This window comes from Ictidomys tridecemlineatus (assembly GCF_052094955.1).
Source record: "Ictidomys tridecemlineatus isolate mIctTri1 chromosome 3 unlocalized genomic scaffold, mIctTri1.hap1 SUPER_3_unloc_1, whole genome shotgun sequence".
In the NCBI taxonomy this organism is placed as follows: Eukaryota; Metazoa; Chordata; class Mammalia; order Rodentia; family Sciuridae; genus Ictidomys; species Ictidomys tridecemlineatus.
Genome location: NW_027520953.1, coordinates 206,286 through 220,847, shown reverse-complemented (window position 1 = coordinate 220,847; position 14,562 = coordinate 206,286). Strand labels below are relative to the sequence as shown.

The window sequence follows — 14,562 nt, the reverse complement described above, 5'->3', positions numbered from 1 at the left end:
GTCCACCTAAAACTAAGAAATAAACATTTAAAAAAAATAAATATCAGCTTAGGGTTTAATTCTGCTAATTCTGGGTATTCTTAGATGACCTCCAAAGCTCAAGTGTTGAAGAGCTGGTCCCCAATGCAGCAGTGTTCAAAGATGGGGGTCTTTGAGAACTGATTAAATCATGAGGGCTTTGACTTCATCAATGCATTCGTTCATTTATGGTTCAGAGTTTACTGGGTTTTGAGTGAGAGGCTTTGTTATAAAAGCAAACTCTCCTTTGCTTCCTAGGCACCTCGAGGCCAATAGCTTTGGTCTACCACATGCTCCCGCAGTGATGTTCTGCCTCACTATAGGCCTAAAAGCAACAGAATCAGCTAATCATGGAATGAAACCTCTGAAACTATAACCCAAATAGAAATCTTTTCTCCTTACTAGTTGCATATCTCAAGTATTTTGTCACAGTGACACAAAGCTGATCAACAAACTGAATCTCAATCTTTTCCTTGGACATATTGCCACAAATCAGTTTGGATAATCACTTTGGCAGACACTGAGACTGACTGGGGCAGGATAGGTGTTCAATAAAATTTATTGCATATTCAGTTGAATGAATAGAAGCTTTACTGCATCAGTTCCAGCTGTGATTTGCATAGAACAGGGACCAACTCTAGTTATACAAAGCAAATAGAGAAATTCCTGGAAGGGTATCAGGAGTTCATAGAATTAAGGCAGTTATCTGGTGCGTGGCAAATTGCAGAATCAAGGCAGTTCCAGGGAGCTGGCACAAATCCACAGGTTCATGAATAATCTGGCCCTAGATTTGCCATTAGCCCTACCTCCAGCATCCCTTCTGATCCAAGATTCAAATTCCTGGGAGTTTAATGGTCTAAGTTACCTGTTTGAAATAATTAACCCAAAGGAGATAAAAGAAGGGTCTTCAACTCCCAAGATGGGAGGCTGCAATGGAAGAATTGTTCCAATAAAGCCTTCACACAATAAGAAAAATTTTAAAAAAGAATATGGTGGTAACGGAAGAGGGGAATTAGATATTGCACTGTGAAGAAAGACAAATGTCATTCACATTGATACTAAAAGAGAGATGGGCTGGGTGGGGGGGCGGTTACTGGTAAAGGAGGAAATACAAGGGTGTAGTTTCAGAAGAAGGAGAAAGTGACCATCACAGTCCTCATGTAGCCGCCAGACAGCTATAAGAACCTGGACAACGGGGAACAGAAAATAGGTATTTCATGGAGTTCCCAAGCTAACATAGGAGCTGAACAAATATTTGTTCATTGAATTCACAACAAAATGGAAACCTAAAACATGCTATTTAGATACAAGGAACTGAGTTTCCTTCTGTTAGCTCAGTGAGGAATGTGTCCCCATAGACAGTAACTCATCCTTAGAACCAGTTGAGACTTCCCATTTACTCTTAGGCCCTCATCACACTGTGCTGGGTTATCTTTTGCCTTCTGTGTCAGAAGTATGGGGTCTCCATGAAGTTAGCCTTGGGCTTTCCCAGACTTCAGCTACACTGGAGTGACTGCTTTCATGCTCCCAGGAGACATGCTTCTCTTTCTGGATTTTCAGATAAAGAATCAGCCCTGAACCATGTGAATGAGAAGTAATACTCCATTTATGTATGTTGTGTCAAAATGCATTCTACTGTCATGTAGAATAGAACAAATAAAAAAAAAGAATCAGCCCTTAATTTTTGGCAATTATTTATCTCTTTTTCTATAAGAATCTCTTTTCTAGCCAATCGCAGTGGTGCACGCCAGTAATCCCAGTGACTCAGGAGTCTGAGACAGGACGATCGTGAGTTCAAAGCCAGCCTCAGCAATGGCGAGGTGCTAAGCAACTCGTGAGACCCTGTCTCTAAAGAAAATACAAAAAAGGGCTGGGGATGTGACTCAGTGGTCAAGTGCCCCTGAGTTCAATCCACAGCACCCCCACAAAAAAGAATCTTCTCTGCTGCACGCTGCCCAGTCGTCTGGCCCAGCTGACAGTGACCTGTGGACCCTCTGACAGAAGAGTCACCTGGCCCTCAAATGCACCATGTCTGGTTCCTCCAGCATTGACACTATGAAGAAGGTGGTTCAGCAGGTCTGGCTGGAGGCCAGACTCAACCACGTGAAGGTTTCCCAGGCAGTTGCAGACTTGAAAAAATTTTGTCTGCAGAATGCTCACCATGATCCCCTACTGACTGGAGTATCTTCATGTACAAGTTCCTTCAGACCCCAGAAAGTCTATTCCTTTTTGTAGTCATCTTTCTGAGGTTTCCCAAACCCACTGCTCAAGAACCAGTGAATATTCAAGAGAGCTTAATTTGAAACCTGTACAAAAAATTTCCCTATAACACATGTACCTTAATATAATCTACTTTTGTCAATCCTTAACATCTACCTCTCTGAATTTTCATGAATTTCTATTTCACAAGGGTAATTATTTTATATACACTGGCAGCAACATACAATAAAATATTTATTTATTTATTTACTTATTTTTTGGTACCAGGGATTGAACTCAAGGGCATTCAATCACTGAGCCACATCCCCAGCCCTATTTTGTGTTTTATTTAGAGACAGGATCTCACTGAGTTGTTTAGTGCCTTGCTTTTGCTGAGGCTGGCTTTGAACTCTCGATTCTCCTGTCTCAGTCTTCCCGGCTGCTAGGATTACAGGCAAGTGCCACTGTACCTGGCTCAAAATACTTAGTATTAAAAAAAAATATCTTCCTCTTTCAGAGAAGCCACATAACCCAGATATTGAATCCTGGTGTACTATAAATCTGGATTTCAATTTTAGGTCTTTCCCTTATTTGCTGGTTGTCTCATCTTGTTTAATATGACCAGAGCCAGTTCATTACTCTGTGAAACTCCTGTCCTACAGGAATTTTGAGTGAAAATATACTTAAAGTTCCAGACACATAAAATACTGTATTTCTCATGATACCCAGCCATCAGGTCGTGTCCAAAAGATAGACGTATTAAAAATAATGCTCAAGGGCTGGGGATGTACCTCAGTGATAAATCGTTTGCTTGCATAAGGCCCTGTGTTAAATTCCCAGCATTGAAGACAAAAGAAAAGTTCAAGATACCACCTCCCCTCACCCAGAAAGAATATGTTAGACAGTTGTGGTGGCATCTGTGATCCCAGTGGCTTTGGAGGATGAGGCAGGAGAATTGCAGGTTCAAAGCCAGCCTTAGCAAATTAGTGAGGCCCTAAGAATCTCAGTGAGACTCTGTCTCTAAATAAAATACAAAAACATGCTGGGGATTTTGCTCAGCAGCTAAGCACCTCTGGGTTCAATTCCCAGTACCAAAAATAAGAATATGTTAGCTGGGACATGAGACTGATCAAATTATGTGCATTCAAGAATATGGTATAATGAATCCCAGTATTATGTATAATTTTACTAATAAAAATAAATAAATAGATTCCAATTTTTTACTTGGGGAAAAAAGCAATGTGTTAGCTCATCAACAACCCCAGAGTAAATCTGTAAATCTGATGCCTGGCATCATAAGTGTATCTGGTGGGTACAAATAATCATTTTCTAGAAACCCATTATTTTGTCATACAGCAACATTTCATTAGGTACTATCAGAGCTTGAATAAAATTTCCCAGTAAAATCTCTCCATTCTGGTCCAACGGTGTCATTCAGTGGTGGAGCAATTGCCTAGCTCACGTGAGGCTCTGGGTTTGATCCACAGCACAGGGATCTCCCAAATCCTTTAAAGAAACAAGTGGTTCGATACACAAAGATGTTTGTTAGATCGAAGGAAGGTCACCACAGTGTAAAAGTAAAGTGTAAAGCTTGAAATTACTACAGAGAATTAAATAAATTATAATATAAATTATAATAATTTTGTTATAGATTTTTATGTAGCCGTTAAGAGATCCTGCAGAAATATATTTACTCACAAGTGGCTTTCTGAGGTAATAGCATGCAGTCAGAGTGGTCTGTCAGAGATTCCACCACGGGTATGGTCGGGCCAAAAGCACAGAAGGCAATGGTGCAGCCCATCAACCTCTTCTTCAGATGCTTGCAAAATAGGTGCCAATTTCAGGGGTGGTTCTATGAGCAAATGAATATAATGATAAGGGCTGTATCATTGGTTATGATGAGTACATGAGCTTTGTATCAGATGATACAGAACAGATTTATTTTAAAACAGTCAAGAAAACAACTGGGTTGGATCATGCTAAAAGAAGATAATATTAGGCTGGGTACAGTGGCGCCTGCCTGTAATCCCTGCAGCTTGGGAGGCTAAGACAGGAGGATCTCAGATTCAAAGCCAGCCTCAGTAAAAACAAGGTGCTAAGCAACTCAATGAGACCCTGTCTCTAAAATAAAATACCAAATAGGTCTGGGGATGTGGCTCAGTGGTCAAGTGTCATGAGTTCAATCCCAAGTACCCCCCCCCCAAAAAAAAGAGATAATATTATTCTGTCACAAAGTGTCTCCAACTAGAAATGATAACTGAAAGGCTGGGACTGTAGCTCAGTGGTAGAGCACCCGCCTCACACATGTGAGGCACTGGGTTTGATCCTCAGTACCACATAAAAATAAATAGATATTGTGTCCAACTACAACTAAATATATATATACATATTTATTTATATTGGGGGGAAACATTTTTTTCCTATTGTTTTTGTTACCTTTTTGTTATCAGATGACAATGCTGTGGGGTTGATTTTATTTTAAAAAGTTCTGGGCCAGGACAGTGGCACATTCCTAAACTCAGGAGGCTGAGACAAGACTATCACAAGTTGAAGGCTAACCTTAGAAACTTAGCAAGACCCTGTCTTAATAAAAGTAAAAAGAGTCTGGGATGTAGCTCAGTGATGCGTCCCTTGCCTAGGATAAAATAGGTCTGGGGTTCAATCCCCAGTACCACACACATATACAAATAAAGGTTGGGGATATAGCTCAGGAACAGAGTGCTTACTTAGCATGTGCGAGGCCCTGGTTTTGATCTCACACATATACACACACACGTTTATATTTAGTTATACAGAAAGGTATTCTATATAAATAAATTATAAAATTATATTGGGGAGGTGGCCGGGTTGTGGCTAAGTGGTAGAGGGTACACCTGCCTTGTGTATGTGAGGCACTGGGTTTGATCCTCAGCATCACATAAAAAAAAAAAAAAGGTATTATGTCCATCTATAACAACAAAAAAATTTTTTTAAATTAAATAACATTATATGTAATCCTTTTTCTTCGCAGTATTGGAGATTGAACTCAGGAGTGCTCTATCAGTGAACTACATCCCCAGCCCTTTTTGTTTTGAGACTGGGTCTCAATCAATTCCTGAGCCTGGCCTGGAACTTGGGATCCTCCTGCCTCAGCCTCTTGAGTCGCTGGGATTACAGTTGTGTATTACCATGCCCAGCTGTGATCCTGGTTTTATCATGTATATGTATGATTTTTTAATATAATTTAATCTTTTTTAAAAAAATATTTATTTTTTTAGTTGTATTCGGACTCAATATCTTTATTTATTTTTATGTGGTGCTGAGGATCGAACCCAGGGCCTTCCACATGGTGGGCGAACGTTCTACCACTGAGCCATAACTCCAGCCCTAATGTAATTTAATCTTTAAAATTTTTTTTTTTTAGTTGTAGGTGGACATATTTATTTGTTTGGGTACTGGGGAATTGAACTCAGGGGCATTCAACTACAGAGCCACATCACCAGCCTTTTTTGTATTTTGTTTAGAGACAGGGTCTCATTGAGTTGCTTAGCGCCTCGTTTTTTGCTGAGACTGGCTTTGAACTGGTGATCCTCCTCCCTCAGCCTCTTGAGCCTCTGGGATTACAGGCAAGCACCATTGTGCTCATTTATTTATTTTATTTTAATGTAGTGCTGAGAGTCAAACCCAGTGCCTCACACATGGCAGGCAAGTGCTCAACCACTGAGCTACAACTTCAGCCCCAAATGTATGATATTTAAGGAAATATATAATAAATATTATCAGTGCTTATCTAATTCTCCCACAATTATATGTACATAAATTAGGGGAATATGATCATTGCATCCTTTTTGTCTTGATATTAGCCTCTTCAAGGACTCCATTTTTTGGTACAGGGGATTGAAATAGGGGCTTTCACATGCTAGGCAAGTGCTCTACTAATGAGCACCATACCCAGCCAATCCCCTTGTTTTTAGACAGGGTCCCCCTGAGTTGCCCAAGCTGGCATCAAATTTGCCATCTTCCTGCCTCAGCCTCTTGAGGAGTGGGGATGAGGAGACATGTCCTGCAATGATTGGCTGAGACTAGATTTTTCAAAAAAATTTTTTCTCAAGGATATCTCTTAAGAAAATATAGGAACAAAACTGTGTCCAGAAAAACAATTGAAAATGTATATTGAAGGCAGACTTGAAAAGAATTTTTTTTTCATACACATACAAAAAAGAGGAGGCATGAAAGAGAAACCAACGTACCTGATTGGTTTTACTTTTTTCTTTTCTTTTTTTTTTTTTTAAAAGCAATATGACGGTCTCCCCTCACTGACTTCTTTGCAGAGTCTGGAGCCTTTTCCTTTGTTCTCACTCACTGAGGGGTGAGATACATACCTTACCAGCTCACAGCAATTATCCTGATAGCTTTAGGATCAAGTTTTCTGGATATCTCAAAATTGAGCAAAGGGCACATGATAATGAATACTAATATGTTCCTGGAAAGATATCCTTCTGTGATAAACAGATTGTCTCCTGATTTAAAAATGTTTTCTTGGCCAGGTATGATGGGTGGTACAGGCCTGTAATCCCAGCAATGAAGACTGAGGCAGGGGGATGACAAGTTGGAGGCACCTTAGCAAAACCCAGACTCAAAATGAAAAATAAAAAGGGCTGGGGATGTAGTTCAGTGGTAGAGCACCACTGGGGTTTAATCCTCAGTAACACACACAAACACACACAATTTTCTGAACATTTACTTGGCATGACTAATCTGTAATAAGTGGATAAAATTCCTTTAACTATCTTTGTAAATATCCTAGGTTTGGGAAAGAGAGGAGAGGGTCTTTCCTTAAAAGTCTAGGGTTGAGGACATGACTCAGTTGGTAGAGTGCTTCCCTGGCATGTGCCAGGCCCTGGGTTTAATCCCCAGCACCACCAAAAAAAAAAAAAAAAAGAGGCCAAAGTCTAGCTGGGGGAGATGGAAATATAAATAAAAAGTGAAAAATAACAAGAGAAAGATCATAATAGGTTTACTCACAAACTGACATGTTTTAGGGATGCATGGAAATTTGTCACCATCCAAGAGACAGGGGAGCATTCCAGAAGAAAAAAATTGTGTGTCACAACTTGAACTCACTGGTCAGGAAGATCAGTTCCTGGCCTTGAAAAATGGAGACCAGACCTTGTACAGAAAGTATCTCAAAGTACCACTGTCAGCTACAGCTCGTGAACATCTCCACAGGTTACCACAGTGAATGCTTGTCCGAGAAGCAAGATCAGGGACTCAAACAAGAGACATGTGTCCAAAATTATCAGAGATCTCTAATACTTTTGTGTTTAAGCCTTAAACAACAAGGGAACTGAAATCCTGTTTCAGCCCAAAGCCTCACTTTCTTCACAACACTGCAAGTGTTGCCTTTTGCTGAACCGATTACTCAACCTGTCGAGAGCTAATAATTTATGCCGTCCGGATCTCGGCGAGAGAAAAGAGAACCAATAATGGCAGGCAAAGCAGAGGCCTAGTGGGTCCGGCTGGGGTCTCCAATTTCTTCTGAGTTTCACATTTTCTAGATGATCATCAATCTAAATGGTCCTCATACCTACTCCTTGTGTTCGCCCTTTCCCTCCTTCTCTCGCTCTACCAGTTTCTCCAGTTTTCAGGAACCAGAGTTAGTAGCTGACCAGGTCCTCCCGAGGCCAGCCTTTCCGCCTCCCCCGACGCCCCAGCCACAGCCACAGCCACAGCCGCAGCCGCAGCCCCGCCTTCCCCAGCCGGTCTCAGCCGCAGGAGATGAGCGGAGGGGCGGGTCGGCTGCGGGCGGGTCGGCGGCGCAGGCGCAGTGGCACTGGGCTCGCCGCTCTGAACATCAGCTATGGAGCAGGCACCGCCGGACCCCGAGAGGCAGCTCAAGCCTGCGACCCTGGAGCCGCTGGGTCGTCCCGACCCTGGGCTGGAGGCTGTGGCCGGTGAGGAAGCCGAAAGGGCCCGGGAAGAAGGCTCCGAAGCTGACACGGTGAGGAGAAGCGGCGGCGGAGGCCTGGAGGCCTGTGTCCGGGCCTAGTGGGCTAGGCTGGGCTGTGCGGGTGGGCTCGGCCTGGGAGGCCCCGGGATCGCGGGGAACGGCTGGGCAGCAGAGGCCGCAGGTGCAGCACTGGGTGTGTTGAGGGGGAGGCTCTTCGTGGAAAGCAGGGGCTGTAGGTGGGGAGCGAACGTCAAGAGCACGGCGACCGACGGGAGGGCTTCGGAGGCGCGGGCTGTGGGGCTGTGGGTGCGGTGACCAGTCATGCCGGCGAGGCTGGAGGAGCGGCAGCTTTCAGTGGTCGCTACACCTGAAAATTACAAAAAATATGTACATATATATAAATATCTAACAAGGGTTTTGCTGGGAAGATGGCTATTTAATGGGGGCACTGTGAGCGATGGACAGCGGTATTCGAGAAGGAAGGGAACGCCAAACTAGGGTGAGCAGCAAGTCGGAGCAATAAAGAGGGGTTGGCTGGGTGCAAACTGAAGAAAGTGCAAGGTTCTAGGTAAGGTGCAGATGAAATATTTTTTGTACTTGTTCGGCTCTAATTTCTTTACTTGGGGTAAGGTGTCATTTTCTATTGGAGACTTATCTGAATCCCTTTGGGTAATTAGTGATTTTCACTTGTGTGAAAATGTAACATCTTATATTTGTAAGTGATTTCATTCCAAAGTGTCTATACTTGTAATGCAAGGTTTGTAGACCACTTTAAATAGAAGGACTTTAGCAATTCAGTACAGTGCTTCATGTTAGACCTTCCTGCCCGGTCTCCTTCAGTGTGCACGTCTCATCCAGTCATTTTGTTTCTTCGCACCCCCTCACCGCAACAGGTGTTAGTGCTAATATGAAACTGCCTGTTCTTAAGATTAATGGCTAAGGAAAAGTCAAAAGTTGTTTGCTAAATGTAACTAGGAAGACTCTTAACTTCAAGTTTAGAGATCAGGTAATTAGAGTCTTAAGTACAGGAGTTGAAGATTTTGCCTGCTTAAGAAAATAACAAGCCATAGTAGCATGAAGACTTTTTTTCAGTGTACTTTTAAGTTATAAAAATTAATTTTTTAAAGAATAGTTTTAGGTTCACAACAAAGTGGAGAGGGAGATGCAGAGATTTCCCAGTACTCCCTGTCCTCACATATAGCCTGGTGCATTGTGAACACCTTCCATCAGAGGGTACACGTTAACATTGATCATCATCACCCAGTCCATGTTTTCAACAGGGTTCACTGTTCATGCTGAGCATTCTATGGGTTTCAAAAAATGTCATGATGACATGTATCCACCATTATAGTATCATACAAACTATTTTCACTGTCGTGAACAGTTTTTCTATCCTACCTGGTCTTTCCTTTCTCCCCACCCTATTCCTGTTTGGTGACAACTATTTATTTATTCATTTTTTTTACTGTTTCTATAATTTTTGCCTTTTCCAGAATGCCCTGTCTTTGTAATCATACAGTACGTAGTCTCTCTGAGTAGTATGAAAGTAGTACACTAGTATGAAAGACTGGCTTCTTTCATACAATAGTTTGCTTTTAAGTTTCCTTCATGTCTTTTCATTGTTTGATAGCTCATTTCTTTTTAGCTCCAAATAATATTTTGTTGTTCAGATATACCACAGTTTATCCGTCTGTTTATTGAAGGATATCCTGGGATCTTCCAAGTTTGGGCATTTATGAATAAAGCTACTATGAGTACGAACATGTGCAGGTTTTGGTGTGGCATTTTCAACTCTGTTGGGTAAATAAATACCTAGGTGTACCATTGCTGGATCATAGGTAAGAATGTAGCCAGGTGCTCATGCCTCTAGTCCCAGCTACTTGGGAGGTTGAGGCAGGAGGATCCTAAGTTGAGACCAACTCAGCAACTTAGTGAGACCCTGTCTCCAAATGAAACATAATGGCTGGGATTGTAGCTCAGTGGTAGAGCACTTGTCTAGCATGTGTGAGGCACATGGTTTGAGTCTCAGCATTGCATATAAATAAATAAAATAAAGGTCCATGAACAAGTTTAAAAAATATGTACATATATATAAAACAAAAACAGTTTAAAAAAATAAAATATAAAAAAGGTTGGGAATGTAACTCAGTGGTAAAATGTCTCTGGGTTCAGTCCTCAGAAGGCCATCCTGCTGAGGACTGAACAAAAAGATAAGAATTTTTTTATAAGAAAAAAATTACAAACTGCCTTCCAAAGTGCCTGTACCAATTTGTTCTCCCACCATCAATTAATGAGAGTTCTTCTTGCTACACATCCTTGCTAGCATTTGATATTGTCTGTGTTCTAGATTTAGAACATTTTAATGTGTACATAGTAGTACCTCTTTGTTTTTTTAAATATTTATTTCTTTTAGTTGTACACAATGCCTTTATTTTTATTTATTTATTTTATGTGGTGCTGAGAATCAAACCCAGGAACTTGCATGCACCAGGTGAGCACTCTACCACTGAGCCATAACCCCAGCCCCTTACTTCTTTGTTTTAATTTGCATTTCTCAGGACAGATGATGTCCAGCATCTTTTCAAATGCTTATTTGCCATCTGTATGACTTATTTGGTGAGATGTCTATTAAGATTGTTTATCCTTTTAGTTTTTGGTGATGAAACCCAGAATGAAGTGTGCCTTTCGTTTTAATTACGTTGTTTTATTATGGTTGAATTGGTTTTTGTTTGTTTTGTTCTTAATGTTTTTGTGTATATGGTACTGGGGATTGAACCAAGGGCCTTGAGCATTCTAGGCAGGCTCTCTACCATGAACTACATCCCCAACCCTTCTTATTGAGTTTTGTTTTGTTTTGTTTTGTTTTATTTTGTTTGAGAGAGGGGGGGGAGGGAGGGAGGGAGAGGGAGAGAGAGAATTTCAGTATTTATTTTTCAGTTTTCGGCGGACACAACATCTTTGTTTGTATGTGGTGCTGAGGGTCGAACCCGGGCTGCACGCATGCCAGGCGAGCGCGCTACCGCTTGAGCCACATCCCCAGCCCAATTGAGTTTTAATATTAAGTTTACATTTTATCTTCTCCTAAGATAAAATAATAATTTTAGAATTATTTGTGGAGTAGTCAGGATCTCATTTAAATATGAGAAAAGTGTGTGTATTTGTAATGCTTAAATAATTAGTAGTAGTTTTTAAATAATTTTTGTGCAGGTTCTCACCTGTGACTTAATTTTTCTATTTTTGTTCAATCATTTTTATTGTGAAGTATATTAGTAATGCAAATCAGCTTTCACAAAACAATTCTTTTGAAGTCCCCACATGTTCTCCTGGATTACCATCATAGAGGTAACCAGTATTCTGAATCTTGTATTAATAATTCTTTTGCTTTCCTTATAATGTTACCATATTTTTCTCTAAACAGTGGATTGTTTAGTTTTATCAGATTTTAAATTTTACATAAACAGAACATTTTTTTCAATGGCATCCTTTCTTTGAGGATTCCTCTAAAATATGGCTTACTTTGTTTATGTTTGTGGCTCTGTAGTATGCCATTTTATAGGTGTTCCACAGTTAATTTATCTCTTCTTATGGACATTGGAATAATGAAATTTTTGATATTTTAAAAAGTTACTACTACCATGAACTTCCTCCTATATATCGTTTATTGTATTATATCCAAAAGTCTAGTATAAATTTAGGAGTGGAACTGCAGGATTGATGATTGTAGGGTAAGATGCTCAACCCTAGCAGGTAGTACCAGATTGTTTTCCAAAGTGCTTGTACAATTTATACTCCCGTTAGTAGTGCCTGACTCTTTACCACTGACTGGGAATTGAACCAAGGGCCTTGAGCATTCTAGGCAGGTTCTTTACCACTTGGCTACATCCCCAACCCTTCTTATTATATTGAGTTTTAATATTAAGTTTACATTATATCTTCTCCTGAGATAAAATAATAATTTTAGAATTATTTGTGGGGTAGTCAGGATCTCATTTAAATATGAAAAAAACCATAAAATAGTTTTTAAATCTTGTGGTTATTTCTCTCTTTCTGTCTCTGCCTCTATTTTTATGATGCTGGGGATCAAACCCCCTCATTTAGCCCTATGTCTCTTGCAGTATCATGGACACTTAAATTTTGATTATGACAAATTTTTATTAATCATTTTATAAGAAGTTGTCAATATTTAACATAAAATCATAGTATAGAACATAAAAACTATCTGGGTTAACTAAGAAGTGATTATTGGGCTGGGGCTGTGGGACAGTGGGTCAGTGGTAGAGCACTTGCCTAGCATGTATAAGGCACTGTGTTAGATTCTCAACACCACATATAAATAAATAAATAAAGTCCATTGACAACTAAGAAAATATTAAAAAAAAAAAAAGAAGTGATTATGTCACCAGAGAAGGGATCTGAGAAGGTCCTCAAGAAGGGAGAAGGGGGACCCCAACTCACTCACTCCTGACAGATGATGATAATGATGATTTTGGTACCAGGGATTGAACTCAGGGGCACTTAACTATTGAGCCACATTGCCAGCCTTTTTTGTATTTTATTTAGAGACAGAATCTCACTGAGTTGCTTAGGGCTTTGCTAAGTTGCTGAGACTGGTTTTGAACTCACAATCTGCCTGCTTTAGCCTCTGAGTGGCTGGGATAACGGGTGTACCCTTCTTCTCCTGGCCCCTTTCAGATTCTTGACTTATACTATAGAAAGGAATTTCAGATTGCATCAAACGAGACACAAACTATGAAGATGTGAATTTGGTGTCAACATACCTTATATATAATCAGAGATATGATAAATTATGATATAATGTTGTATTAAGAAGTGTAATGCAAAAATAAATAAATAAAAATTTTAAAAAAGAGGCACAAACTTTTTTTTAAATAACTTTATTTTCTTTATTTATTTTTATGTGGTGCTGAGGATTGAACCCAGTGCCTCACATGTGTTAGGCAAGTTCCGTAATGCGGAGCTACAATCCTGGTCCCAAAGGAGGCACAAACTTTTAAAGAAAAAAAAAAAAATGAAGATTTGTTTAAGAAAGCAAAGAAATTACTTAGGAATGCAAGCAAAGGGAGAAAGAGTATAGGTAATTTAGAGTGAGATGCACATTTGGGGTCCTGGACTCTCCCTAAATAGTGAACATGGGAAGTTCATGTGTATGTGTGACATTATCCTTGTGAGCTCAGATCTCTTAATCATAGAGCACAGGTGGGCCATGGTGGTCTGGTTCTTTCAGGATCTCCAGATTGTTGTCATCCAGTCAATTATCTATTAATGTTTGGAAATACTCTGATGACAAGTCTCTAACAGTATTTTTCCTAGGCTTCATTTAATCTAAAGAAAGGAAGTTCATGGTAGTAGTAACTTTTTAAAATACCAACAATGTAGTTGACATTAATCATGTGTACTCACAAAAATCTAAAATTCAAGGGCTTTTTAAGAATTTAGGCCTGGTAGAAAACAGACTTGAGGAAAGTTGAGGATGTTTGTGGAACTTTGTAGATTTATAGTTAGTTTCTTTTCCTTTCCCTGTTAATTTCCTTTCTACCTATTCTATTTCTTCTCTCTTCCTCAATCGTAGGACTGAGGATGTAGCTCAGTGGTAGAGAATGAGTTGGCAGACACACACACACATAAGACAGGTGTATTGGCATACAGCCTGTAATTCCGACTCTTTGGGATTCTGAGATGGGAAAATCTAAAGTTCAAGACCAGCCTGGGTAACTGAGACCTGTCTCAAAAAACACAAAGGGCTGAGGGTCTACCTCAGTGGCGTAGCATCCCTGGGTTCAATCCCCCATATCACAAAACAAAACCCACATATAAATAAATAAATAAAGTCCATTGACAACTAATAAAATATTAAAAAAAAAAAAGTGATTATGTCACCAGAGAAGGGATCTGAGGAGGTCCTCAAGAAGGGAGAAGGGGGACCCCAACTCACTCACTCCTGACAGATGATGATAATGATGATTATTAGCAAGATTCTGTCTCAAAAAGTAAAAAAAGACTGGGGATGTAGCTCAGTGATAAAGTGCCCCTGTGTTCAATCCCCTGAGAACAAAAAGTGATATAAACCAATGTATATCTGAATCTAAACACCACATGGTACCTCATAAATATGTATAAATAGTATGTGTCAATAAAAATTAATACACTAAAAATAAATAACTTAGCTGGACACTGTGGTGACACGGCCCAGCAGCTCCAGAGGCTGAGACAGAAGGATGAGCCAGCCATAACAAAAAGTGAAGTGTTGAACAACTCAGTGAGACTCTGTCTATAAATAAATATAAAAAATAAGACAGAGGGTGTGGCTTAGTGGTTGAGTGCTCCTTAATTTAATCCCTGGCACCCCCCCAAAATAAAAAACTTTAATAATGCATTTTTTATATTTATTTTTTAGT

The 14,562-nt window shown here is 40.0% G+C and overlaps 1 protein-coding gene, 1 long non-coding RNA gene and 2 pseudogenes across 2 annotated transcripts in view; 3 read left to right on the top strand and 1 right to left on the bottom strand.

Annotated features, from left to right (window-relative positions):
• Positions 1-7,960, bottom strand: part of LOC144372249 (uncharacterized) — a 41,551-nt gene extending 33,591 nt beyond the window's left edge. Inside the window, exons 1-2 of the long non-coding RNA XR_013432297.1 lie at positions 7,222-7,960; positions 3,916-4,069 (exon numbers count right to left, since the gene is read on the bottom strand). This is a non-coding gene — a long non-coding RNA (uncharacterized LOC144372249). The remainder of the gene's footprint in view (positions 1-3,915; positions 4,070-7,221) is intronic.
• On the top strand, positions 1,737-2,451 carry LOC144372247 (guanine nucleotide-binding protein G(I)/G(S)/G(O) subunit gamma-5 pseudogene; annotated as a pseudogene).
• On the top strand, positions 3,939-4,465 carry LOC144372245 (small nuclear ribonucleoprotein E-like; annotated as a pseudogene).
• A 66-nt stretch (positions 7,961-8,026) lies between the features above and the next one.
• Positions 8,027-14,562, top strand: part of LOC144372235 (oxysterol-binding protein-related protein 11-like) — a 118,186-nt gene continuing 111,650 nt past the window's right edge. Inside the window, 1 exon segment of the mRNA XM_078035602.1 lies at positions 8,027-8,197. Within this exon segment, the coding sequence (XP_077891728.1) occupies positions 8,057-8,197 (141 nt within the window). The 5' untranslated portion in view covers positions 8,027-8,056.